The sequence below is a fragment of the Podarcis vaucheri genome (assembly GCF_965113315.1).
Source record: "Podarcis vaucheri genome assembly, chromosome: 12".
NCBI lineage: Eukaryota > Metazoa > Chordata > Lepidosauria > Squamata > Lacertidae > Podarcis > Podarcis vaucheri.
The window spans coordinates 43,174,753-43,201,782 of record NC_138750.1 but is presented as its reverse complement, the minus strand read 5'-3'; the positions used below and the strand labels follow the sequence as shown (position 1 = coordinate 43,201,782).

Below are 27,030 nucleotides of genomic sequence, written 5' to 3'. Positions count from 1 at the left end.
AAAGTGGTGCTTCAGGTTAAGAACAGTTTCAGGTTAAGTACGGACCTCCGGAACGAATTAAGTACTTAACCTGAGGTACCACTGTACACCAAAGTTCAAAGAAGTTCTGTATTTACCTGCCTGGTACTGCAGAGGGGGTGTGGTGGTCAAGCGCATGGCAGACCATGGGACATGGCTGGAGAAGGAGTGGTTTAGCTTTAAAAGAGTGTTGTGCAGATTTATGGAAGATATCAACAGGCACACCAACTCTAGGGGGAAGTTCAAAGGCACCTCAGCTCCCTCAATATTTGTTGTAAACGGAGCCACCCCTTTAATGGGTACATGTGATGTCACATGTGCATGTGATGTGTGCTGGGCCCCCTCAATCTTGGGGGCAACCTGGTACTACTGGCTGCCAATAGCTACTAGCCCAGAGACTGTTCTTCCTCTACCGTCAGAGGAAGTATACCTCTGAATGCTAGTTGCTGGGAATCACAACTAGGGAGAGTGATGTTGTGTTCCGATTCTCCTTGCAGATTTCCCATAGGCATCTGCATAGGCCCTGTGAGAACAAGATGCAGGCCTGCTCTTACAATCTTTTGTTGGTAGGTGATGTTGTGTTGACGTCCAGAGCGGCAGTCCTTTTGTTGACATTCCATTGTGATCCATAAAGGAGCCCAATTTCATGAAATGCCTTATTATTTCAACCCCTCAGTGACCCAAGTACCAGTCGGATAGCAGAAACTAACAAACCTCTGCATCCCCCCCCCCCCCGCACCCGAGTTTCAGCCCCAGCAAAGAATGAGCAAGAGAAATGAAACAGCGTGTTGGTTTGTTGTCTCTTTCGACTATACATTTTATCACACATTGTCCTTCTCTGAAATCCCCTGGGATACTCCGTTAAACATTTGGTTTGGTGGCTGAATATTGGGAGAGGGAAAGAATACATTTGGTTTTCCAGGTCTTATTTAATTTTTCCTCAAGGAAATTTACGCAGAGAAAATGTCATGCATCGAGTGAGCTGAAGAGGCAACTGAACATATTAATGGCACACACCATACATTTAATGTTCATTACTTCCCCCAAAGAAACATGGGAACTGTAGTTTGTTAAGGGTGCTTGGATCTGTAGCTCTGTGAGAGGTCAACCAAAACTTCTAGGAATCTTAGGGTGTGGAATTCATGTGTTTTAAATATGTGGTGTGTATGCAGCCTCAACACTTATTATGTATGAAACCTGACAGGATTATATAGATTTCTGCGACAAACCTATCAACACCAATTTAAACATGAACGAAGTTAACTTCACTGCCAGGGATTTATTTTACTGGACTCAAATGAATAATGCCAAAACATGAGCTTGGCTGCAGTCTGTTTGTTTTAATAGTCTTAACACAGATCAAATGCAACCACCCCCCACCCCCCAAGATGGAATAGTGTCAGAACAGAGAGAGCTAGAAACTTGGGGTGGGTATAGCAAAGGATTTAGAAAGTGATAGATTAAAAAAAGAGAGAGAGAAACACATATAGACACAACCCCATAGTAGGAGTTAATAATATTTCATCTAACCTCAGGAGCCATCCAAAAAGGAGTTCCCACAGACGTATTCCGACGGAGACGACTGCTGGTCAGCTGGGCTGATACACCTAAAGGAAACAAGCAGATGGATGCAGTTGACACATCTATGCTTAATGAATTCTATGCAGAGAGTATCACATCTATTGTTCTCATAATTTTGTTCCAACATGGCGTTTCTCATTCAAAAGCTTAGCAGCATTTTTTCAGCTCTCTGCCAACAAGCAAGCAAGAAGGCTGGTAAATATCGCATGCCCTGCTTTCGCCACCCACCCTGAGATTCATTCACTGCCAACGGCTTGAAAGGGGTTTGAATTTAGTTCTAAATTCGGGTTTTTACAAGCAATCTGACAGCACATTTTTTGAGACCGATGATTACAGTATTTCTGTCTCCTATTCTTAGTGGGGGGAAACCACAACGGGCATTTGAGCAAGTCAAACTCACTCTTTCATTTAAGGCATACTTTTAGAAAAAGAAAAAGAAATACATTAGCGATACTCAGTGTGTTTTTTTCTAAAAAAAGAATGTTTAGGGGTACTCTCATTTTCCTACCCATATTGAAATACTGTCCCTCAATGAAATACTGTCCCTCAATGAAGCCAAACATTCACAAAATGTTTAGGGGTATGAGTACCCCTGCGTCTCCTCAGACGGCTTTACTCTTTTAAAGCCAGCACCAGGAGTGAAAGAAAAAGCAAACCTCAGCTACATTAATAGTTTGTGCATTCATTTCATTTCATCCTCAGGAAACATCTGAATTGCATGCATCCTTCTGCTAAAAGCACGATTAGTTGTAAAAAATAAAAATAAAAAAGCCAAGATGCATGAAAACTGCACTGAGCAAGGCTGCTCAATGACTCCTAGCACATTTCTGCTAGGATGCAATGACAGGTTGAAACACATCTAAATGTGTACACCATTGAAAATCCGCTCACATGGAACACAAACTGTTGTTAAGACCTACACTCTAACCTGCACAAATGGTTTTAAAACTTTTGACTTTCAGGGGATTTGTGCCCCATTGATTTCTCACACAATAACACAAATAAACCTAGTTTAATGGCTTAAAACCAAACAGGAGAGAGACCGATGCGTAAACAAGAGAAATAAAAATAGTAGCCTGCAAGCCTAAAATGTCTCCTTTCTACAAAGGTTTGCTACAATTAACTTACTCATGGCAGTTAAACCTATTTCTTGCTGCAGCCGCCTTCCCAGAAAGGGTCACGAGGGACACAGAAACAGTCAAAGAACCAGCGTGGCTACTGCCACACCTACACACTCCTATTTTTACCATTCTTAAGCTTCAGAGAAAAGTTTTCTAAGAATGTTGGAGCAGTGGCAAAGAAGGCAAGCAAGGGTTATTCAAACATCTCTGCTAGGAGACCAGCTGCTGCTTTTGCTCCTTCTCAAATGTCACCAAACATCAGGCTGCAAAGCAGAGGGAGAGAGGATGTTCCCCAGTCATAGAACCACAGAGTTGGAAGGGATCCTGAGCATCATCTTGAAATGCAGGAAGATGAAGCTGTCCTATACGGGGATCGGACCTGCAAGCTTGGCATTATGAGCACCACACTGTAACCAATTGAGCTATCCAGGCATCACTGTGCAGCCACCATTCCATCAGGCTACCTGAACTGACCCCCTCCCAGCTGGTTGTTATAAGAACTGTCACTTTAAGAAACTGGAGCCACAACTTCTCCCCTCCCCCCACACTTTCTTGGTCATGTCTTTTAGATTGTACATGCCTGAGGACAGGGATTATCATAGTGCTGCTCTGGGAGCTTTTTCAGCTAAAGCATGGGATTCCCTCACCTTTTAAATGTACAGTATTCAGATAAATACATAATGAAAGATGCATAGTGTCATGGAACAGGGAGTGCCACATATGGGGAGTCACTACTAAAAAGTCCCTGTCACACAATCCTGGGAAGTTGGAGACTGTGCTCCATCTGAACTGATATCAGGCCGCAAACACACCATACATTTTAAAAAAGAATCCTGGGAACTGTAGTTTGTTAAGGGTGCTGGGAATTGAAGCTCTGTGAGGATTCTTGGGGGGAAATAATGTGCTTCAGAAGTATGGTGTACCCACAGCTAGTCATTCACATTTTGCAAGGGTATTCAGTGACCACTTCCATGCCCTTACAATGGCATTCCTATTGCAAAGGACACAGGGAAGGCAGATCTGAGAGTTTCTTCCAGCTAGATCGCGCCCTCTCCCCATTGCCCTCCCTATCAGTTGCCCTGCCAGGACGATCTTGATAATATTTCATATATTGCAATCACTTGTGATTCTTAAAATGAATTTCAGTGTAACTTATAAGCGGCTTTGCCAGAATTTCTGCCTCAAAAGGCGGGGTATAAAGGATTGTGATAAATAAACATAATTGGGAAAGGGGAAGGTGCCATCTTTTCCTCGCCTGCTATAGATCACGCTCCTGAATTAATTTCATTCACTTAGGCTTGGCAAAGGCAAAGACATGGACAATCATGCCTAAGAAGCAACTGAGTTATTTTTTGTTATGCTTCTGTTGTCAAATTTGATTACCATAAATTGCCTTGCAGAGGAAAGGGAAACATAAATCTAACATTAATTTGCAAGAGATGCTCAGTTGAAATCATGGCCCATTCAATTATTCTAAAGTGCCCCAAAAATATTGACAGCGCACGAGGATCTCATATATATATATATATATATATATATATATATATATACGCAACACAATGCATGTTTTAAATCTGAATCATGAAAAGTGGCTTTCTGAAAGCTGACTTTTAAATTTATTAGCATTATTCTTAACCTTTTGCTCTTGGCAGCAAGCTGGCATTTCAGTCTGTGTCATCTGCTGAACAATATTTCCTTAAGCGCTTGCCTCTTGCAAAAGGATTGTGATGTTATGCCACACTTGGCTGTACTCTCTTTCAGCACCTTGTCAGCCAGTCAAGAATAAGGCCAGGCTTGCAAGTTTTCTAACAGCAGCTTTTCTGAGGGGAAGGCGGGGAAGAGAGGTCGACATTATTTTTGGAAGAAATCTAAAAATACAGCAGAGAGGCATATGGATCAAAACCACAGTGCAAATCTTTTGCAGATGAAAGGTTTCCCAGAGCTAGGCAGTTATGCCAGACTGAGCAACAGAAACTTAATCCAGATAAAACCAAGGAGGTGCTGTGGGTTGTGAGCTTGACTGAGAACAGAGCCATCACTTCTGCAGCTGTATGTTGTTTGGGGAAATGGTGCCTGGTATTACCACACAGCATCCTTGGACTCTCCTGAAGATACAGGGCAGCTTTCATTACAATTAGATTTTCTAGAGTCATAGAATTGTAGAGTTGGAAGGGAAGCCAAGGGACATCCAGTCCAACCCTCTGCAAGGCAGGAATCTCAACACGTGGTCACCCATCCAATTTGAAACCGTACTGGACCCTGCTTAGCTTTGCAAAGGTGTTAGCGGTTTTATTGCATGAACGATATACAATATCTTTATTGTCATTGTCCCATACAGAACAATGAAATTGAAAAACTACATAAAACATTCAAAAACCCTTAAAAACTCTGAAACCCCATTTTAAAATACACTATACTATATAAACCCCTAAAAACTCTGAAACCCCATTTTAAAATACACTATACTATACTATACTATACTATACTATACTATACTATACTATAGAATACACTATACTAAAAAATACACTATACTATAGAGACCCCTTATGCTGCGTTTAGAACCAGAATTGCATTTGCATAGAAACTCTTTCTCAGGCGGCTAGTCCTGGCCTTTATCACCCTATACCTTCTTCCAGAAGTCAGAAGCCGAAAGAGATCATTTCCAGGGTGCGTACTATCCTGCGCTATCTCTGCCGCTTTCTTATGGCACCTGGCAGCATAGATTTGATCTAAGGTGGGAAGAGTGCACCCAGTTATTCTCTCTGCAGTCTTTACAACCCTGTAAGAGTAAGTTGTTTTTGCTGCACCACTCCCCCAACTGCTCAGCTTCCTTCCTATAGGCCGCCTCCCCCTCTCCGGTCGTGATTAAACCAACCACCGTTGTATCATCTGCAAACTTAATGATCTTATTACTGGGGTATTTGGGGGCACAGTCAGCTGTATAGAGTGTATATAAAAGTGGGCAGTCAAGCAATGTGCAACAAGGCCCTCTCTGTGATGGCACCAAAGCTGGGGAACTAGGGGAGCTAACCTTGTTTCACCCTTATTATCTTTGAGATGACAGACTGAGGTGGCTCCCTTCAGGTGGGTTGTGAGGCATTGCTATCCATCTTTACTACTGGATATGTAAAGCACAGTCTTTTAAAAAGTCTAGTCTTTTTATTATTCCAAAGCAAACTTGTCCAGAATTGCCATTCCACATGCGATGGACAAATTATCTGGTGTGGCGCAACAACTACACAATGGTCCCTGATTGGAATCAGCGAGGCAGGCAGTTTTATTTACCGATACATGAGACCATGACTAAAAGTAATCACGAAGCCCTTCTCTGACTCACGCCTAAACATCAGCTAGGGGGCACAGAGAAACGTCTTTTTCTTTTGGAACAATTTCAAGTGAAATTGCTTTAACTAATGGTTACGCCTTGCAGAATGATTCACACAAAGTTTACAGATAGTGAAAGCCAACAGCGTTCTGAGTACAAAAGGATGCCAGCGCATTGCTTCAAGACAACAGAGGCTCTGTCAAACCTTTGGAAAGCTTTCTGAATGTCACTATAGGCAAGAATAACGTGACACTGGATGGAAGATTACAGGAAATCAGAATCATAGAGCAGGGGTGCCCTTGGGAGTCTCCCTAGGCCTGTTCCTCTCCACAGACCAGGCCTCTTGGCAGTCCTGTTCCACACCCTTGGGTGTTTTTGCTTGGCTGGAGTGTGTCCTTGGACTCTGATAATGCCTCTTGCTTGCCGGGATGCAGGGTGGAGATGTGTGATGTGTTTCATTTTTGCATGGCTGCACTGTAGGTAAAGGTAAAGGGACCCTGACCATTAGGTCCAGTTGTGGCCGACTCTGGGGTTGCAGCACTCATCTCGCTTTATTGGCTGAGGGAGCCGGCGTACAGCTTCCGGGTCATGTGGCCAGCATGACTAAGCCACTTTTGGCGAACAAGAGCAGCGCACGGAAATGCCGTTTATCTTCCTGCCAGAGTGGTACCTATTTATCTACTTGCACTTTGACGTGCTTTCGAACTGCTAGGTTGGCAGGAGATGGCTGCACTGTAGCCTACTGCATAAAGGAAGAGTCACATCCATTGCTTTGCCTTCTGTTGCCACTGGGCCCACCAGTCACTGCCACACAGCCCCCATAAGGGAAAGTGACCCTTGACTCAAATAAAGGTTCCCTGCCCCTGTCATGGAGAGCACATTTGCATTAGAACCCCTCTCCTCCAATAACATGCTTGAAAGCAGTTGTTTAAAGAAGTGTAGGCCTGATGGGGGTTCATGGTAGGACTCGGCTGGGACACCTCACTCTGGGTCATGCAGACAGCACAGTCTATACTGGCTCTACTAAACTCTCCTTTTGCTGGGCAGTCAGATTCTTTTGTGCGGGGGTGAAAATTGGAAATGTGGGATGAAAATGGAATGCGCATATCTAATAATTGAAGAAGAAGAAACCCGAAGGATTTCCCAAAACCATAATGTGGCATAGAAGGTGTCAGGAATGAGCCAGCTCCAAGTGTAACTTTGTATCCAGCTGCTGAATACAGTCAGGAACAGAGAAGTTTGGAGTCGACGCTGGCTGGGCAGAGCACACAGCTGCCAGGGTCGACTCCCCCTGATCTTGGACAACCGGTTGCCAAAAGAACAACTGAGAGCAGGTTGGCACACAGCCAAAGCTCTCAGGAAGCTCAAAAAGGCACAAACAGCCACAGAGACAGTTTTTCAGAACAAGGAAGAGGCTGTAGCTGACACAATAAGTCTGAGGCGGCAGCGAATAGTGGGGCTGCTAGACAAGAAGCAAAATAAGAGACAAAAGGGTCGGAAGTTCAATATCTTCTGTTGACACCGGTAGGAGTCTTCAGAAGGGTCATCTTGAGTGATAATAATGGCGGCTTGGCTAGATCTGTCCAGAGCTATCTGTTCATTTTTGCAATAAATGCTCCTTTTTAATTACCTACGCTTACCGTGTTATCAAGCCAGGAACCTAGACTCCTGACAGAAGGGCATCTCAATTTATTTAAGTTCCCCCACTGACACTTTACGTACACCCACACCCCTGTCAAAAACCACAAATCCAATACAGCAAGTGAGGGAACGACCTAGCATCAAGAACGCTTCTGAGACGACCGACACAGTAATCATATCATGACTCTGCCCATTTGCTGGGCAGGGTGCACATTGGTATGCATCTGACATACAACTGGCCTGCAGCATGTTGCAGATCCCAGAATTTATACCGAGGGAAGCATCTGACTTAAAAAACCAATCTGCAGGTCTGCACCAGCACAAGCAGCTGAATACATCTGCATTATCTGTTTTCCATGGAGTCGTGTCAGCAATGATCCAGATATACCCAGAGGACAGAGTGAGGCATTGGGACAATAAAACAAATCTGGGTAGGTGAAGCAAGCGACTTATGGCATATGTCACATGAGAAGATGAACAAACCACATGCTCACGAATCATCTGGAGTTGAAAGAATAGTCGCAGTAAGCCTTAGAGGTGATGGTTCAAATAGACAAGGAGTGTAAAAGCAACTCCTTGCCCACTGAGCCATGCTTCCAGAGAGGACACCAGCCCACCTGAATGTTTTCCCAGGCCTTGAGCAGAGGAATCCCACCTGGAGGCAGGGGAGAGAGATTCCAAGCCGGAGGAACCACCCAGTCCAAAGCTCTGCTGGACTCATGTTCTCCATTATTTTCTTCTGTCAGCCTATTGCTTTTGGAGGGAGGGTGGGATTTCACCTCCCATTGGTCCCAGAGCTGGGATACTTTCCCTCTCTGGGGATGTTAGGCGGAAATGGGAGGGCCTGGAATTTTAGGTGTGTTTAAGCACTGACATTGTCCTTTTACTAGCAACCATTGTCCTCTGTCCTTCCTTACATCTGGGTCCCCAAGAGGTGGGAGAGACGAAAGAAGATGGGCATGTTCTTTATAGGAGTCTCCAGCTTTATATGAATTTGTCAGTAACCCACAGGGTTTGCCTAAGACATTTTGCTACCTGAGATGTTCCCTTGCCTGTTCTATATACCTGAAGTCAACTGGTCTGGTAACTGAATCTTATTTCAGCACTGGTGACAAGGACAGCGTCTTCCACCATACCTGACAGCAGCAGGCTAGCTTAGAGGGACAGCTTAGCCCACAAAGGACACCCACTGCTGCTGCTGCCCACTCACATCCAGCATCTGCTGCCTGAGGCTGCCGCCTCATTCTGCCTAATGGTAGGACCAGGTAGGACCTGACTCTTATACACAGCTTTGCTGCCCTAACATCTAGATTGGCTCCAGGTTCCACAAGCAGCTTAGATAAATTGTTTCAGTTCAGCATTCCCCTGGTACTTGTGACACGCCAATGTCAAATATTCTAAATAAAAAGCCAATTATCTTCCCTCAGCTTCTCAGAGATGATTCATAGTGGAGTCTGAGCCTCTGGTTTAGTCACGCTGCTTGATGCTCCAAGCAAAGCTGTCCATTTCTGTTCTTTTGATTTGGTTCATTCTTTAATTCATACCCTCAACTTTACCTCATTGGATTACTGTAATTGTTTCCTGTTTGGTTTACCTGGGTCTTATCTCGACCCTTTCATTTCAGTGACAACTCAACTGAGTAACAGGCAAACCACGGTTTGGCCACCACCGTGATGGTGCCTCAAGCTCATATTTTCTCCTCTTCCCATGGCACGTTCAAGTTTCCTTCTGCACTACCTGGCTTGGATGGACAACTGTTTTGTTTAATTATTTATTTGGAGCATCTAAATTTTAACATGTATTAGTATTTTAACTTTTTGTATGTTTTAAAGCAAGGTTGTATTTTTTCCTTGATTTTACTGTTTCATGTTTTGTAAGAGTTTGGTTGTTTTACTATCAAGTGGTATTTAAATGTAATGAATGAAGGAATGAATAAAATACCCTGCTCTTTAGTCAAAAAAGACTCCCTGAGTGACTTACATACAATCAACTACATACAACCAGGATTTTATTTTGTTTTTTTAAGAGAACGATATGAAAGGTCAAGTTAAGCTTGTTGTTAAAGAAAAGAGCAGGGAATATTTCTTCAAAAGCCACATGTGCTACTGATTCAAACCTACTTTAGCTACAATCTGGCACTAGATGAGAGACAGAGCAAGTATTGCTGGCACCTGATGTTATTAGCACGGCTGTCTCATGAAGCTCCTATAAGGTTTATTCAAACGAAGGAATTCTGATGGATTCAACTTCTCATACAGAGGTGAGGAAGTTACACCTGCTGGAATTTCTTTTTTGACTCAACAAAGAGAAGGCTCAGGAGCCTTGCCTTCTGGTGGATTTACCGTATTTTTCGCTCCATAAGATGCACTTTTTCCCTCTTAAAAAGTAAGGGGGGATGCGTGTGCGTCTTATGGAGCGAATGCAGGTGGCAGGCAGGTGGGAAAAGCTCCCAAGAGCCGCACACATACTCCTCAGGGCTCTTGTGGGCTTTCCCCCGAGAAAGAATAAGGGAGCACGGCTCTTGGGGGAGCCTCTCCCGGGCAGGGGGATGAAGGCAAGGGGAGAAGCTAGGACAGCCTGCGGGATCACTGCGCTGCCATCTCGCTGGCTGTCCTGGCTTCTTGCTTAGCTGCGCGCAGCCTCCCCTTGCCCAGGAGAGGCTGAGCACAGCTATCCCATAAGAGCATTCAGAATATTTTTTTTCTTGTTTTCCTCTTCCAAAAACTAGGTGCGTCTTATGGTCTGGTGTGTCTTATACAGCGAAAAATACGGTGATCGTCCTAGATATTACTGCAAGATATAGTACTGCAGTAAATTTGCTTATGTAGTAAATACACTTCTGTTTAAATACAATGACAGGCCATCATGGATGGAAAGCACATTCGCTCACACAGAACGGCAGATTGTATTTCACTGATCCTCCCACCATCCACTGTAGCTCCTTACACGCTATCTACACCTGAGGTTTGGGGGACACTCTGCAACAATATGGGATATAACATTTGTAGAATCATTATCTTGAGCATCCCCAGTGTGGGTAACTGCTAATAACTTGTCAAGCCACAGACCTAACAGATTAAATATGAGCTGAAAATATATCAACACAAAGAAAGAATTTTAGGTTATTGTCCCATTCAAAGATCCAGGTGCCTAAATATGTAGAGATAACTTTTGATTTCAATAAAATGTGTTGCAATAAAAAATATTCACTAGTCATTCTGAAAAGTCCTCCAGCAGTTGTTACAATCTCTATAAAACAATTCTTGCATTTCAAATCACCTAAAATTAGCATAAGCATTCAAATTCAATTTTTTTGCAGCTGTCAACTTCATATTCCAAGTAGGGTCACCGCAGTTACCTATCTATTTATAGCTCACTATTTGAAATTAATTAGCAATTACTTATTTCCATTCTCTACATATGTTAACTCTTTCCTGTAAATTGCAGATCTAAAGTACATTACACATGACACAACATGAAACTAAATGAAACAACCCAGTCAAATCAAGCTAATTAAAACCCCCTCAAATCTAATTATTTGTGACTAGTACTGTTTACATGCCACACCTTAAATAACACCAAAGTAAACTACGTCATAGTAAATTAATCAACAAGGTTTAAATGTATGAACACAATGTGAGGTCAAATTATACAAAGCTTGCCTCAGTTTGTGAGGTGGGGAAGTGGGCATCACATCATGTAAACCCCATAACACACATGTGATGTCATGAGTTATCCCACAGGGATGTGTCTGGGAATGCTTCAGGGTGGAGTGTGAGTGCATATCCTGACTGGGCCATGACAGAGAAGCATGAGGATGACTGAAAGACTACAGCAGGCTCCAAAATATGGGACTCGCTCAGTGCTTTTTTTCTAAAAAAATGTTTATGGGTACTGTCAGGGGTTCAGGAGCAGAGGCGAGGGCAAGGGAGGAAACAGAGAGCGAGGGGGAGGAGGCAGAAGAAAGGATGAGTGATGACGACGACCCGAGATCTCCGAGTCTTTCCAGTGAATCAGAAGATTCACAAAAAGGAGCACCAGTGGCCAGGGCAAGGGGGGAGACTAGGGGGACACCCCAGGAAGATAGAGCCAGAGGGGACTCAGAGGGGAGCAGTTGGAGATCGGGACCAGCGTCACCGCCAGAGAGTAGGAAAGAGGAAGAGCGCCAGGGATCAAGCGCTGGCAGCTCGCAACAGGAGGGAGGGCACGAGTCAGGAGTGGCCACACCTTCATCGGGGAGCGAAGTGACGGTTAGACAGAAAGTGGAAGGTTGGGCGCGCGCGCCAAGTTCAAATGCACAGGAAGGTGGCGCAGTAGGCAGCCCGGAAAGGGAGCCAGGTCCTAAAGCCCGGCGCAAGGAGACAGGAGAGTCAGGGGGGTCAGCGTCAGAAGAATCCCGGAAGGAAGAGACCCAGGGGGGCAGAGGGACCCAGAGGAGAACTGTCAGGCGGAAAAGGTGGAGCACGGCTAGGATATTAAGTTGGTGCGCAAGGGGCAGAGACTCAGACGGAGCTTCGCCGATCTAAGCATAAGACGTAGGGTTGCACGCAGCAGCTCGAGAATGGAGACTGTAACTCAATAAAGACTTTTATTTAACGATCGCTGGCTAGCGTGATCCTCTGTGAGCTAGGATCTGGAAGTAACCCTGACAGTAAGCTCCGTCCCATCAAATTGTGGGCATCCACGGCCTCGCGGAGAGGAGAGAAAGCGGGTGCCTACAAGAGAGCTCACGAACGGCAGACAATATGACGGCCGAACAGCAAATAACGGAACTCAGAGAAGCAGTTTCACGACTGAATGCCGAGGCGCTGGCGTCCAGGAAGAGAGAGGAGGAAGCAGCTGCCGCCTACAGGGATATCCAGGTCAGGTTGGACGTGCTTACGAAGCAAGGGCAACAGACTCCCAAACCAGAGGGGATTGGGTTGGGGAGACGCACAGGCGGTCTGGTCTCTCACTTCGATGGGAATTTGCAACAGTACCCCAACTTTAGAGCAGACGTAATGTGTGCACTGCAACTGCTGCACAAAGACTTTAGAGATGAACAAGAGAAAGTGGGGTTCGTCATGTCCCATTTGCATGGAGACGCTAAAGCATGGCTGCGCAATTTGTGGAGAGATAAGGATCCTGCGCTCCAAAATGCGGACGCCTTTATTAAAGCGATGGATGGCTGTTTTTTATCAAGCATTGACGTGGATCTTGCCCGAAAGGAGGTGCATGGACTAAGGCAAGGGAGGGCCAGCGTAAGGCAGTATCATGCCCGCTTTTTCGCTTTGGTCAGTGCCCTGGAATGGGACAGAGATTCGGCTCCTGTCAGAGACCTTTTTTGGGAGGGCTTGCACAACTCGGTTAAAGATGAGATTGCGAGGGGGGAGAGACCCCGGACCACGCAGGAGATCGTTCAGAGGGCGCTGGCCGTGGGGGTGCGGCTGGAAGAACGTCCGTGGAGCAGGGACGAAGGGCGCAGCGGGCGCCAACCAGCCAGGGGCTCCTCCTTCCTTCCCAGAGAAGCAGCGCGTGTGCAATCCACGCCTCCAACAGGGGGAGGGGTGGAACCGATGGAGGTTGGAAGTGCAAGGGCTCAGTCAGCAGCCAGAGCCCTAGCACCGGCAGCAGTGAAAGCGAAGCCTCCTAGAGGGAACAGGAAGTGTTATATCTGCGAGGATCCAGGGCATATGGCGAAAGAGTGTCCCCGGAGGCTCCACAAGCACACTGCAGCCTCAGCAATGGTGACTGCAGCAACGCAGCACGGAGAACCACAGCAGGGAAACGACGATGTCTGGCTGGAGGAAGAGGCACTGGGGCCCAGCCAGACGTGTCAGTGAAGCAGTCCCCAGAGATTTTACCGCCCATGGACCCCCTCCCGCCCAAGCCAGTAGTGAGGCTCACCGCATCGCTCCAGCTACCCAATGGAATCACCATGGACGTGCCAATCACCGTCGACTCGGGAAGCAATGCAGACTTCATAGGGCAGGACTTTGTCGACCGGCACGCTATACAGTTGCTGCCTGCCACGCTGCCCCTGCAGGTTGTCACGGTGGATGGCAGGGAGCTGCTAGGGGGGCAAGTGGTGAAGCAGACGCCACCTATGGTGCTGCGGCTTGGAAATCACAGGGAAATCATCAGCTTCAACGTCACTCAACTGTCGGACACGCCTATTGTATTGGGCATGAGTTGGCTGGACAAGCACAGCCCGACGCTGGCTTGGTACCAGAGGCAGCTGACCTTCGGCTCTTCCTTTTGTGCTGAACACTGCATCATGCCCCGGCAGGAAGGGGAGCAAGAGGAGTCACAGCTGCTGCTAGGCACGCTGCAAGCGATTCCCCACAAGTACGCAGAATTTTTGGAGGTTTTCTGCAAGAAGGAGGCAGACAAGCTACCCCCCCACAGACCATATGACTGCAAAATTGACCTGCTGCCGGGGGCGGCGCTGCCCAAAGGGAAGCTGTATTCCATGTCTGAAGACGAACTGCAGGAACTCAAAGAGTTCATAGATCATAATTTGGAGCGCGGTTTCATCCGAGAGTCCCAGGCAGCGGGGGGCAGTCCTGTATTCTTTGTGAAGAAGCGAGACACGCCCCAAAAAAGGCTCGTAGTGGACTACCGCATTTTGAACAGTGTGACCAAGCCATCGGACTTCCCCATGCCCCGAATCGACGACCTCCTCGCAAAAGTACGCAAGGGCAGCGTGTTCACCAAGTTGGACCTGCGAGGGGCGTACAACCTCATTCGCATGCGGGAAGGAGATGAGTGGAAGACAGCCATGTTCACGCCCCTGGGCACCTACGAATATAGGGTTATGCCTTTTGGATTGCAAAATGGCTCCCACGTTTTTCAAGCTTTCATGCATCACGTGTTGGCGGGGCTCCTCTACAAAACGTGCGTCTGTTTCTTGGATGACATCCTGATCTTTTCGGAATCGCAGCAGGAGCATGACAGACACGTCAGGGAAGTGCTGAGCCGGCTACAGCAACATAGGCTTTACGCCAAGCTGGAGAAGTGCCAATTCGACGTGACGGAGGTGGATTTCCTGGGCTACAAGTTGTCTGACAAGGGGCTCGCCATGGACAGCGCCAAGGTTCGAGCGGTGTTGGATTGGAAAAGCCCACGCAACCGGAAGGAGGTCCAACGGTTTGTCGGCTTCGCGAACTTCTATCGCAAGTTCATCAAAGGCTTCGCTATGCAAACAGCGGCCATCACGGACACGCTCAGTTCCAAGAAAAAGAAGTTCATCTGGACAGCACAGGCGGAGCAGTCCTTTCAGGCACTCAAACGTCTCTTCGCGTCGGAAGAGCAGCTGCTGCATGTCGACCCCAGCAGGCCGATGAGGGTCGAGACAGACGCCTCGGACAGAGCCGTGGGAGCAGTCCTGCTGCAGAGAGACCCGCAGGGGGTTTGGCGGCCGGGGGCGTTTTACTCCAGGAAGCTCAGCAAGTCCGAACAGAACTACACCATCTGGGACAGGGAGTTGCTGGCCATTCATGCAGCATTCAAAGCGTGGAGGCACTTCCTGATCGGCGCCAAGCACACGGTGCAGGTCTGCACGGACCACAAGAATCTGGAGCACTGGCGCACGGCACAGTTCCTGAACCAGAGGCAGATACGTTGGGCTGAGTTCTTTGCGAACTTCGACTTCCGAATAGAGTATGTCCCGGGGGACACCAACATCATGGCGGACGCGCTCTCCCGTAAGCCACAGTATCTGGAGGACGCCACGCCAGCGGCCGCCATGCACATCTTCGCACCAACAGTGTGGGCGTGCGCTGCGGCGACAGTGGACCTGGAGGCGGTGCGATGAGCGTTGCAGAATGACTCCTTCGCGCAAGCAAAGATGGCAGAGATGCAAAGGGGCACGGCAGCGACCGACGGGTTCCAGCTGAGAGATGGATTGCTCATCCGCAAAGGGGCCATCTACGTGCCGGGAGACGAACTTTGCGCCAAGGTACTGCATCAGCTGCACGACGCGCCCACTGCCGGGCACTTTGGCAAGGAGAAGACGGTGGAATTAGTCGCCAGGGATTTCTGGTGGCCCGGAATGAGAGGGGAAGTCGCGGACTACGTGGCGAGGTGCGACACCTGCCAGAGGGCCAAACCAGTGCACAGGCCGCCGGCCGGACTGTTGGAACCGCTGCAAACTCCGGTCGAGCCATGGGAGAGAGTCGCCCTGGACTTCGTCACAGATCTGCCCAGCTCGAGGGGCAAGACGGCCGTGCTGGTGGTGGTGGACTTGTTCTCCAAGATGGCACATTTCATCCCGTGTGCGAAGGTGGCCACGGCGGAACAAACCGCCAAACTGTTCATAGACCACGTGTTCAAGGTTCACGGGCTGCCACGGTCTATTCTGTCCGACCGCGGGCGGCAGTTCATCTCGAATTTCTGGCAGAAGCTGATGGGCTTCCTAAACGTCAAGATCAACCTGGCGTCGGCAAGACACCCGCAGACCAACGGGCAAGCGGAGCGGGTCAATGCCATCATGCAGCAGTACCTGAGATGCTATGCGAATCAACAGCCGGCGACGTGGGTGGATTACCTGCCGCTCGCCGAGTTCGCCTACAACAACACGAAGCACGTGTCCACGGGGGTCACGCCGTTCTTCGCCAACAACGGGAGGCACCCTAGAACCTTCCCGGGACTGGAAAGACTGGTGGAGGGGGAGCCGCAGACAGCAGATGCGTTCGCGTCGGAGTTGCAGGAGGTCCACGATCAGCTGCGGCGGCACCTGGAGCTGGCCAAACACGCATACAAGGTGCAGGCAGACAAACACAGAAGGGTTGGCGAAGAGATCCATGTGGGAGACTGGGTCTGGTTAGCAGCCCACGCAGTGCCGGCCAGGTCGTTGGCCAAGAAGAAATTAGGGCATAAGCAACTGGGGCCCTACCAAGTCGAAGAGCAGGTCAACCCGGTGGCTTTCAGGCTGGCGCTTCCGGAGGGTTCCAGAATGCATCCGGTGTTCCACAGATCGGTGCTCACTCCCTACAAGGCACCGCACAGGTTTCAGGAACCCGGAACGGCGCCGAGTCCGCTCCGAGAGGGAACCAGGCAATGGGGAGTGGCACAGGAGGTGCGCCTCAACGAAGTCACGGAGATTTTGGACTCCAGATGGGGGGAAGAGGGGGTAGAATACCTTCTCGCTAAGGAGGGCACCCCGGCCAGTGCCAACAGCTGGGTGCCGGGCTACGCTTTAGATGAACCTCTGCTCAAGGAAGAGTTTCATGCCCTCTTCCCCCATAGGCCAATGCCAGCGGACTTTTTCGACGACTGGCTTTTCACGCCCACGCTTTCAGCCAGCACGTTCCGGGGGTTCGACTCGGATGAGGAACCGACACGAGACGCCCGTTCCCCGGAGGGGTCACCCTCGGGGTCTGCTTCAGAACCCTCGTATTGGTGGGATGATCGACCAGAGGAGCAGTGGCGCAGAAAGTGGCTGGAGGGTCCAGGACGAGCAACGCCTCCAGAAGGAAGCGAGGGAGAGACGGACATGGACGTTTTCGGGGACGACCAGGGTTTCGAGCACGGCGGCACAGAGATGGAAGCAGAGGTGACCGTCGTCGACGAGAGCAGGGAGGAAGAACCGGAAGACTTCGGATGGAGGCCCGCCACGGGAAGCGAACTGTACCCGACATTCGTCCCCTTGACACTGCAGCACCCAGTTCCCGCACCGGAAGGAGGGGAGGGGGGAAGAGGGGGCTTCGAGGGGGGGATGGATGTCAGGGGTTCAGGAGCAGAGGCGAGGGCAAGGGAGGAAACAGAGAGCAAGGGGGAGGAGGCAGAAGAAAGGATGAGTGATGACGACGACCCGAGATCTCCGAGTCTTTCCAGTGAATCAGAAGATTCACAAAAAGGAGCACCAGTGGCCAGGGCAAGGGGGGAGACTAGGGGGACACCCCAGGAAGATAGAGCCAGAGGGGACTCAGAGGGGAGCAGTTGGAGATCGGGACCAGCGTCACCGCCAGAGAGTAGGAAAGAGGAAGAGCGCCAGGGATCAAGCGCTGGCAGCTCGCAACAGGAGGGAGGGCACGAGTCAGGAGTGGCCACACCTTCATCGGGGAGCGAAGTGACGGTTAGACGGAAAGTGGAAGGTTGGGCGCGCGCGCCAAGTTCAAATGCACAGGAAGGTGGCGCAGTAGGCAGCCCGGAAAGGGAGCCAGGTCCTAAAGCCCGGCGCAAGGAGACAGGAGAGTCAGGGGGGTCAGCGTCAGAAGAATCCCGGAAGGAAGAGACCCAGGGGGGCAGAGGGACCCAGAGGAGAACTGTCAGGCGGAAAAGGTGGAGCAGGGCTAGGATATTAAGTTGGTGCGCAAGGGGCGGAGACTCAGACGGAGCTTCGCCGATCTAAGCATAAGACGTAGGGTTGCACGCAGCAGCTCGAGAATGGAGACTGTAACTCAATAAAGACTTTTATTTAATGATCGCTGGCTAGCGTGATCCTCTGTGAGCTAGGATCTGGAAGTAACCCTGACAGGTACTCTCATTTTGACTCAAGAAAACCACCATTTTATAGTTCAAATCGGGGGAAATAAATACAAAAGTACAAAGTACAAAAGCACAAAGAACATGCATTACCTCATGATGATGAAAAATAGTAATTTTCCTACACATATTGAAATACTGCCCCTCAATGAGGCCAAACTTTCATCAGTAAAACACCACACATCCATATTCCACACTGTTTTACACATTAAATGCTCGCTTCCATCTGAGACTCAGGAAACACCAGGAAAGGAAAGGAAGCTGCCATCAGAGGTGGTAACAACAAAACTGACCAATCACCGTGCTAGATTCCAACTCCTACTTCACACATTAAACGCTCGCTTCTGTCTGAGACTCGGGAAACACCGTGACAAGAAATGAGGTTGCCATCGGGGTTAGCAACAGAACTGATGATTCACTGTGCTAGAGAAGAAACTAAATTTTTTTAAAAAAATTAGTTTCTTCTCACGTTAGAATCACAAAATGTTTAGGTGCATGTATACTGCTGCGTGTCCCCAGAAAAAAAGTACTGGACTCGCACATTACAGAAAATGTGTGCCTGAGAGCCTGCAGCAAAAGTGGGGCATGCAGCGTAAGTGGGAATAAGTAGAGTGGCTGAAATCTGGATCTTTACTACTTTGGCGCCATTGTCTGTAATGGCTGTACTAATCCAACAGTGTCTGGAATGACTGCTGGGTGCTGGGGGGCGAAATAACATGACAGCCAAGAAAGAAATGTACAAAAGGTGCAGGCTGTTCACAAAGGCTAGCATCACTGCTGTGCAAAATAAATTGGCTTAGCAGAACAGGAAAATATTATGTCCCACAATTCAGAAGTTCACAAGCCACAAAGGGAAGAAAAAGCCAGTTCCGTTATCAAAGGTCCATTAACCTGCCTATTATTGACAGCAGCTGTCATATGTGATGTCAAGCTGGCAGAGTACAACAACTAGTTGCAACAACAGAAAAAGAACCAGCAAAAGTCCAACGGAAAAACAGCTGAACTTTGACCTGGGAGATCCGAGATAAAATCCCAAACTAGCCACAGATATACTGGGAGGCTAGTTCTTAAAGGCACAACCAGTGAAAGGGAAGCACATTTTGAGTTTGACAGATTTAAACAGAGTTAAGGCTGTTCTTAGATCTTGTCCACTGAAATGCACTGAGATTTATAAGCATTTAACTCTGCTCATATTTATTTAATTGAAATATATTCCCTAATGATCTTATATCAGCTCAAACCACCAAATGACAAAAGAATTACAGTAACGTGAAACAAGTAAAACCACAACCAATCATGTCAATCCTAGGATTGACAACAAGGTCAGAAAAATACATTTTCTTTTTAAAACATCTGTATAGGTAAGAATGTCTCTTTCCTTTTAACAGCTACTACAGGTGTTGAGCTCTGTCAGGGCTCCTGTGGGAGATGTTTCCAAGTACAAATCATGTAAAATTAACCTTGGATATATTCTAAGGCAGGGATAGCCACCGTGATGCCCTTAAAATGTTATTGGAATATCCATCATACCCAACTCCCATTATTCCTGAATGATGGTCAAGCTGGCTAGGGCTGACTGGGAGCCAGAGCACACCCGGAGGGCAGCACATTGGCTATCCCTGTCCTAAGGTAAGTCCCTCTCATTTAACATTAATTCCCTAACTGTAAAATATCCATATTCATCCCAACTGGTAGGACCGGTGAGATAGTGTCTCTCCATGTTTTGCAATAGCCAAGCAGACAAATGTAGGCTCCCTCGGCCTGTAAAGCGACATGAGCGCCGCAACCCTAGAGTTGTTCGCGACTGGACTTAATTGTCAGGGGTCCCTTTACCTTAACCTATGGGTAAGTATTTATTGAAAATCTCCATAGGTTTGGCTAGAATACTGAAGTTAGTGGAAAAGTAGCTCTAGATGCAGTTACTAGACTAAGATTCTAAAGAACCAAACTCATTCCAAACACTACTTGAAATAAGAATCTGGTTTTAATTTAAGATAAGCCAATATCCACGCCAAAAGCAAGATTTTAAGACTTCAAGCTTCTTACTCCTGGAAATTTATCTCAAAAATTTACAGCCTTCTATTCATGGTCAACATGGGTGCTTCTGACCAATCAGCTTTAGTCTTTGTTCTTAATTCATTTTACAGTTGAATGAGGTGTTCCCTTTCTGTTGTGAATGGGACACTATCACACAGGGCTTGACCTAATTAGTACTGAGCGATATGGCCAACCTCATTAACATCAAGGCTGCATGAGTAGGCACAGTATCTTGAGAGGCAAGAGAATATTTTTCCAAACCTTACAGCAATCAGGACTTCCCAGCACACCCATGATTAGTGTTTTTAATAATCATATTTAGCATTTCTACAGCACTTTTGAATGTTCAGAGTGATCACATATTACCGGTAGATAGAAACACACACACACAACTTGTTATCCTTATAATAACTATGAAAGATAAGTTAGTAATAAACGTAAAAGGACCCCTGACCATTAGGTCCAGTCGTGGCCGACTCTGGGGTTGCGGCACTCATCTCGCTTTATTGGTTGAGGGAGCCGGCGTACAGCTTCTAGGTTATGTGGCCAGCATGACTAAGCCGCTTCTGGTGAACCAGAGCAGCACACGGAAATGACGTTTACCTTCCCGCCGGAGCGGTACCTATTTATCTACTTGCACTTTGATGTGCTTTCAAACTGCTAGGTTGGCAGGAGCTGGGACAATGGGAGCTCACCCCATCACGGGGATTCAAACCGCTGACCTTCTGATCGGCAAGTCCTAGGCTCTGTGGTTTAATCCACAGCGCCACCCAAGTTAGTAATATTACTCCCATTTTACAGATCTTGGCTTCCCTAAGGCCAAAACGTGCATTCACATCAGAGGTGAGGTTTGAACTGAGGCCTTCCTGATCTGACATATTGGCCACAATCCTGTGCCCAGTTTCCTGGAGGTAAGCCCCACTGAAGTCAATGGGGCTAACTTCTGAATAGACATGTATAGGATTGTGCCACTGATCCCTTAGCCACAAAACTCCCATACATTTAGCCTTATGTCAGTGTATATACATCATGAGCCTACATTATTTATTTCAAATATTTATATCCAAGTTTAAAAGGTTAAGTAAAACTCCAAAGGGGTGAGTAATAAAAATCAGCCTGCACACAAAAAGTAACTTTATAAACAACCAAGATCAACTCTCAGAACAGGAGACGAGTCATATAATTGCAGCACTGGCAATAACACCACCAGATAAAAAAGGGGATGCAACAGTCTATGCAAAATTCTGTCACCTCACCACATGGAGTTAATCTGCATGACCGGAACCTCCAAAACACAATTCAACTATAACGTCTGATGGGAGGGGCGTGGGACCAATGGCTCGTGTCATGGATGGGTGGAAATGACTTGGCAATAACTTATAGAATCCCACTTTTTAGCGGAGACACCAGTCACCCCTGGGTAAAGCCAAAGTTGTGCATGTACACCAACTGGAAATATACTTTGCTCTTTCTTTTTGAAATCCAGGATACTGCATCATGAACTACTTTTAGGCAGATCCCAAAGTGAAAATCAGTGCAGTATTGGGTCAGAACAGGTGTAACTTTCTTCTACCTGAGGAGAAGGCAGGGCATGAGTATACTGAAGCCCAAGGCTCATTCCACCTCACACTGGGTCATGTTTGTCTAGACCCTAAGTTGGCTGCTTTTGACAGACAAGTGCAACGTGACATCTCAAGGGCATAAGGACATTGCAACTTACCAAAATCCACAAGTTTAACACCTCCTTCAGTGGTTAGAAGGATGTTATTTCCCTTGATATCACGGTGGATAGTTTTGTTTTCATGCAAATGCTGAAGCCCCTGAAAAGAGAGTTTATGGTTTTTAAATGAATTTATCTGCAATAAAGAAAATACGAAATTGTCAAAATATTTGTAAACTTAGTAAGTATTCCATTTAATGCATTTTTAATTCAGGGATATACCTATAGTACAAATCCACCATAGTTCACATGGTGAACCATAACAGTTTAAATTATCTCTCATGGTAAACATCTGCATGGGGGGGGAATCCTTAATGAATAAAACTCATACATTTCCCAAGCCAATAAATCTTACAAACTTACAGTGTTGTCCTGAGATTTGCTGTGTCTGTAGTTAGGAAGATGGGCGTGAAGGAAATGCTATACCAGCAATATGTAACAAAATTCAGTGTTTGTATGTAACCCTAAACCATGGTTTAGTGCTACGTGTAAAAGCTTTGGGCTCATGCACTCCCTTCCCCTTCTTTCATGCAGCCATGAGATAGACTTGGCAGCTCTTACTTGCAACTTTACAACTCTGAGCAGTTTCTAAACAAGTCAACTTCAAACCATGGTTTACGAAACAGGCTTATTTAACCATGTAGAGTTTCTATTAAACCATGATCTCCATTTCATATATAACAGTATGCAAGGCTGCTAGAACCTGTTAGGCAGTGCTACCCACTGGACTGGTAGTAAGGAAGAAGGAAAGCAGGTGAGGACTAGGTAAGGACTGGCTGAGGGCAGACTGAGGTTGGTGGGGCCATGTACCATTTCCCTTCCAGTGCTTAACTCTGTACCAAAATTAATTCTCCACCAAAATCAAGAGCCAATATTTGAACTGTTAATGCATTTCCTTACTTACCATCAGGGCTTCATGTAAAATGAAAGCAATAATAACTTCACTCATTCTTTCTCCTCGCTTCAGAAATCCTTTTACAAGGTCAGTCACAGATCCTCCATTACACAGCTATTTGGTGGAAAAGAGAAGAGAAGAGAAGAGAAGAGAAGAGAAGAGAAGAGAAGAGAAGAGAAGAGAAGAGAAAGTAATGATTACATTTTTTCTTTTGCTTTTTATTAGGCTTGTTAACAAGGTTACTATTCATTCATTTAAAAGTACAGTGGTACCTTGGGTTACATATGCTTCAGGTTACATACGCTTCAGGTTACAGACTCTGCTAACCCAGAAATAGTACCTCGGGTTAAGAACTTTGCTTCAGGATGAGAACAGAAATCGTGCTGCAGCGGCACTGCAGCAGTGGGAGGCCCCATTAGCTAAAGTGGTGCTTCAGGTTAAGAACAGTTTCAGGTTAAGAACGGACCTCCGGAACAAATTAAGTACTTAACCTGAGGTACCACTGTATATTTATAGTCTAACTTTCTCCCATGGATTAGGGATGGATCAAAAAGTAAACCATGTAGGACTGAAAGCTCTCCCTCAAAATAGGTTGCCTTAAGACCATAGGGAGCTTTCTTATTTATTCCCAGCTAAGATAATTGGTCTGTCTACCTAAGCATCTACTCTACACAAAAGGCAGACGTCTGCTCTCATGAGTACACTTCAGCCTCATAGGAGCTACTTGGTGTTTTACTACAACCTCAAAATCAACCAGCTGGAGCAAGGTGCAAGACACATCACCATAATATTACTACCACATTTATATCCCACCTTTCCTTCAATGAGCTCAAGGAGGCCTACCGACATGGTTCTCCCTACTATCCATTTTATCATCACAACAACTCTGCAACCTAGATTCAGCTGAGAGACAACAACTGGCTCAAGGACACCAAGTGAATGGCACACAGGTGTTGAACCCTGGTTTCCTAGGTCCTAGTCCAACACTCTAACCACTACACTGGCTCTCTTCAGGACATTAAAGAACCTAGCGCTTAAGAGCAACTGCTGAGTTACACCTAGATTCTCATGTGGCAGTCTGTTTTAAGGACAGCCGAATGCTTCATTAATTGTCCATGTTTATCTTGTCATACAATCAATGGTGAATCCAATAAACAAACTGAAACTCAATGGAAGTTTTGCAGTCCTGTGGGAATCTGTGGCATATCGACTGCCCATTTGTCAAAATAATATGCTGAGGTTAGCTCTGTGCTCTTCAGTGAGACTCTGTTGGGCGTGAACCATCCAAGGACAGGGTTTCTCATCAGTTTAAATATTTGCAGAAGGCCTGGCCCTTTCATGAGCAACAATGAACACTCAATTCAGGTGAGGGATCAGAAGTGGTGTGTTACTAGTACAAACACGCATGCAATCTCCCATCCACACAATTGCTCCTCACTGATGGGTCTCTTTCTCTTCTGATTGAAGACACATACCCTTCAAACACATACCCTTAACATGACACAGTCCAAATCTGGGACGCCATCTTCTGGGTCTGCATTCCCACACGAATCACATGACCCATGCGAGATCCCAAACCCTGGAAAAATGTTGGTGTTTTTCAGGCATGGTACCCCAAAATGTGTGTTTTGGTTCACCACGTGAGATTGTGGACCTGAAGAAACTGTGTTTTGGTATGCCACCCGAGATCATGAACCCAAAAAATCTGCAAACGTGACATGAAGGCTGGCAGCATCATCAACCCTGCCATGTGAGAATCCCTTGCAGGCAACCTCAGTACCTGGAGACAGGCAGTCAAGTTGTGTATCTATAGCTGTGATCAGAGGAGAAATGACCACTGGGAGGAGCGCAGAGAGAAGAAATGCCATGGTGCATCTGCAGGAGCATAACTGGACACCTTCATCTGCCCCAGCTGCAACAAAACATGTCTCTCCCTCATTGATCTCTACAGCCACAGCAGGCACTGTGAACATCCAACAGCTTGGCCACCTCCAAAGGCTCAGTCCTCCATTGTCTCCCGAGACAGATGGATGCCAGCCATCTTGGGTTTACATAGGAACCTAGGAAGCAGCCTTACACCAAGGCAGAATGTTGGCCCATCTAGTTCAATACTGCCTTCACTGACTGGCAGTGGCTCTCCAGGCTTTTAGGCAAGGGTCTCTCCCAGGCCTGCCTGGAGATTGAAGCTGGCACCTTCCGCATGCCAAGCAAGTTCTCTACCGCTGAGCTGTGCCCCCACCTTTTTAACACTGAGCATAAATTAAAGGTCGGCACGCCAAGAAACTTGTCAACCATACAAAATAAACACGCCTTTCACATAACTCCCTTTCTTAGTATCTGATACTTTTTAAATTATTATTTGATCTTCCTATAAACTGGCACTTTGGGAGGTGCATAAAATGAAGACGTTGAAAAGCAGTTGTCAGGCGTAGTTAAAATCACTGTGATCCTCAAAGGAAGAAGCCGAAGCACTCTTCAGCACACGCAGGAACAGATGTATGCAAAGATGGTTTTTTTGCATAGCATCCAGCACATTTATTTGTAGTGAAATTCAAAACATAATGGAGAAGGAATATTTGGAAGCATAGTCCTCCATGTCCTTTTTTGAACTGGGCAAGCAGCACTCTGCCTTCCGCGGGTTAAAATAAGCCTTGTTCTATTCTCTCCACAGCCCAGGGAAAACCTCATGGGCAAAGTGTCCCTTCCAATTTATTTTTTCTGTTCCTATGTCTATTTTTACTAATTGTGTCAAGACACCATGACTGTCTTTGTAGGCACAGATCAAAGGTTAGGTCTTTACAAACACACAACACAACACAACACAACACAACACAACACAACACACAGTTAACTGTCTAAATTGGTGCAGCTGAAAATACAGCAGTTTAGCAACAATATCCATGAAAATATGATTGGGGAGCAGAAGGAAATGGAAACAACAGAATTCACCCCCATTTGCCTAAAATATTCTGCTATGCTTATGAATTGCATTTGGGGAGGGCAGTGGGGAAGAGCACAATGGAACTCTCACTCTGAGCCAGCAGACTTCTATATAACTACGAACATGTGTCACAATGCTAATCTGACGCTCGCTGAACCAGATGTTAACACAACCACCTGCAATGGTTTTTAAATCACATATTCCCAGTAACAGTTAGCAGCAGAGAGGGGTGTGGTCACGCACCTAGCCACTCCCAGTACCAGGCTCAGGGCCACTGCCACTTAGTGGAAGGGAGATGTTGGCACTGGGTGGACGCATTGGCAGGAGCACAAGGGAAGCCATAGTCATATTCTCCTGATATGTGGAGGAACAGGGAACAGGTCTGGGTCCACTGACCCAAGCCCCTGTGTTCAACTGAAGGTCTATGGGCTCATCCACACTTCTTCTTGACCCATGTCTAGAAAGCACATGTCCAAGCAGTTTTCTGTTTGTCCCACCATTTCCCACAAGAAAACCTGATGGATGTTTGCTCCTGTTCAGTGGTAAAGATTGGGTTTTCCTGGGGTGGGGGTGGGGACAGCAGGGCAAGAGGAAGTCTGGAAGGACTGGGGGATGCTGGTCTCCTGTTTTTGTCTGGGTCTAGGCTCTTTTTCACCTTCGGCTAACGCTTGGGTACCTGGTTCTGCTTCTCTTCCATCCTCTGCCACATGTGAACTCCTTAGCACTGGGGCTAATGATCCTTGAATCTACAGGCACAGCAGCTTCCTAATGCCCGTGTTGAGTCATTGGTTACCTGGGGTGAGAAGAGGCCATGTGCTCTGCTAATAGAAATGTGCCGGCTGTGTTACAGATGAATGATGAGTTAAAACTGCAGGATGAGCTGGATGATTTCAATGATGGGGTTGCAATTTAAAATGACACTTGGAAGCACTGGAAGCAAGTGCTCCATTATAAATTTGGTCATTCAAAAAAATCAAAAAAATCATTTGTTCACTTGCTTCTCAATTAGCCCATCACTGAGCTATGCTAGACAGGCAAAGAAGATGAGACCCATAAAGCAATAATTTTTCTTGATATTGGAGGGACGTGGGAAGAGGAACAAGTACTTAGCATCAGACATAAGAACACCGGAAACTGCCTTATGCCAAATCAGACTATTCACCCATCTAGCTTATATTGTCCATGCTGAGAGCTGCTCTTTAGGATTTCAGCAGAAGCCTCTCCTAGCCCTTTCTACAGATGTTGCAGATAGAACCTGTGACCTTCTGTGTGCAAAGCAGA

General features: G+C 46.8%; 1 protein-coding gene across 2 annotated transcripts in view; it reads right to left on the bottom strand.

The window, feature by feature from the left end:
• The window catches only part of MYO3A (myosin IIIA), a 113,740-nt gene that overhangs the window by 67,230 nt on the left and 19,480 nt on the right, over positions 1–27,030 (bottom strand). For both annotated transcript variants that reach the window (XM_082193738.1, XM_082193737.1), the window contains exons 4-6: positions 22,818–22,922; positions 21,914–22,013; positions 1,549–1,625 (exon numbers count right to left, since the gene is read on the bottom strand). In XM_082193738.1, the coding sequence (XP_082049864.1) occupies positions 1,549–1,625; positions 21,914–22,013; positions 22,818–22,922 (282 nt within the window). The remainder of the gene's footprint in view (positions 1–1,548; positions 1,626–21,913; positions 22,014–22,817; positions 22,923–27,030) is intronic.